This window comes from Eimeria mitis, genomic scaffold (genome assembly GCF_000499745.2).
Source record: "Eimeria mitis Houghton genomic scaffold, Emh_scaff150, whole genome shotgun sequence".
Lineage (NCBI taxonomy): Eukaryota > Apicomplexa > Conoidasida > Eucoccidiorida > Eimeriidae > Eimeria > Eimeria mitis.
In genome coordinates this window covers 21,389-23,096 of record NW_013569517.1, presented here as the reverse complement: position 1 = coordinate 23,096, position 1,708 = coordinate 21,389, and the positions used below count along the sequence as shown (strand labels likewise).

The 1,708-nt window shown below is 44.9% G+C and overlaps 1 protein-coding gene across 1 annotated transcript in view; it reads left to right on the top strand.

Moving 5' to 3' along the window:
* Window positions 1-718, top strand: part of EMH_0099340 (uncharacterized protein) — a gene marked incomplete at both ends in the record, with an annotated part of 2,132 nt that extends 1,414 nt beyond the window's left edge. The window contains 3 exons of the mRNA XM_013495276.1: window positions 3-86; window positions 315-374; window positions 646-718. Coding sequence (XP_013350730.1) covers window positions 3-86; window positions 315-374; window positions 646-718 — 217 coding nt within the window. The remainder of the gene's footprint in view (window positions 1-2; window positions 87-314; window positions 375-645) is intronic.
* Between the last annotated feature and the right edge of the window lie 990 nt (window positions 719-1,708).

The window sequence follows — 1,708 nt, the reverse complement described above, 5'->3', positions numbered from 1 at the left end:
TGCCGGTTTGGTTGCTATGCTGGCCGTCGTCTCTTCCTAGAGAAGCAACCTTCCGGTAGCTCGCTAGCTAGCCACCCCGCTTCCTCGTCAGGTAGTCTACAGAGCACTTTGTCAACCAAGCTACGCTTGTTGGCTTCAGGCTAAGAAGCTTCACTTGCTGCATGAACAGGCAAGCGTTAACTGCTGTTCCAAGCAACAGGCGAAGCATGGAGGCCAGATGCAGCGAATCAATGGGGGAACGTCAGAGTTCAGGATTTATACTCTGCGTCCGTTCCACCTCATATGGTGGTTGCAGTTTTTTCTCCAACTTGCAGCGACGATCCCAGTTTTATTGCGTCGTGGACTTTGATTAAACTCCGAAACGTACCGGTCGGGTAGGCAGCGAACTGTATGCAGGTAGCTGGCCTCTCGCGCAACACGTAGCAAAGTGTTGTGCTGCTTATTCAAACAAATTGTTAAGTCGACGTCAAAAGAGTTAAATTAGTATTCGAAGACCGCTAATATTTGAAGCAAATCCGGGGCCATCCAACGTCAGGGCAAAGAAGACAACAGTGGAAACTCATGGAAGACAAACAGCTTTCCGATTTGAGCTTTACAAGAACAACAAATCCCTTGTTAGTGATTTGCTATTTGTGTCACATGAAGGTTCGTCCTCTGCTTCTGCGGCGGACAAAAGCAGAAGAAGAGAAGAGAGGCGATTGACGAGAGCCACAGATAACGCTAAGAATTGAGAAGGCAAACAAATATTGCAGCAAAAGCTTTGGGAGAGGAAGCAAAGGGATACCGCTTTGCCTGTACGTGCCTCAACCTGGTTAGTAACCCACCTCGTTGCAACACGTGCTGCAAGACAACCCAGACCAGAACTAAGCCCCCTGTACTGTACGCACCAACATTGGCGACAACGGTTAGAGAGTTGTTTTGCCTTTAGTAGACAGACTGCGCGCAACTAGAGATAAACCTACCACGTGGGCAAAGCCCTTATAATAATAGTAAGTGATCTGTATCCTAACGTGGTATCAGCATACATCCGACGGTGATGAAAATGAGCAACTGGTGCCTCGCTTGTAGCATAAGGAACCTTCAGGGAAAGCAAATAACTAGGAACCGAAGGCTGTGCAGGTTCAGCTATTTTCCTGAATAGACTGTCCTTCCTATACCATAAATAATATAACATTACCATAAATATCACATACCATATAATTTATTCATTGTGTATCCCATCACACGTATCGCATATTGTACCATCCACTCAGTGCACAACATGTCAGAGGTATCACAAATCACACAATTCGCCTCCGCCCTGCATAGAGTATCGTGCTGAAAGCATCATTTTCACGTGTAAATTAAAACGGGGAGGCAGCTCACCAGTATGCTTGTACCCTGCATAGCATCTCGTGTTAAAGGCATCATTATTAAATGAGTTAAGTCATCGAAATAGTTATGTCTACTTACTATTATGAGGTAAGAAGAAGCATGGACCTAGTTACGTGCAATTTATGGTGGAGGTTAACCAAGAAAGACCCTGACATTATATCTCCATAGAATATAGTGAAGAAGCGAAACGAGAAACAAACTCATGCCAAATATACGCGAAAGTAGAGTTTTGCTGGGAGACGAACGAAAACCCACAAAGACAAAAATGTTGAGCGGAATCCAAAATGACGAAACAAAACAAACAGAAAGAACAAATATGGTAGGCGAGAGACCC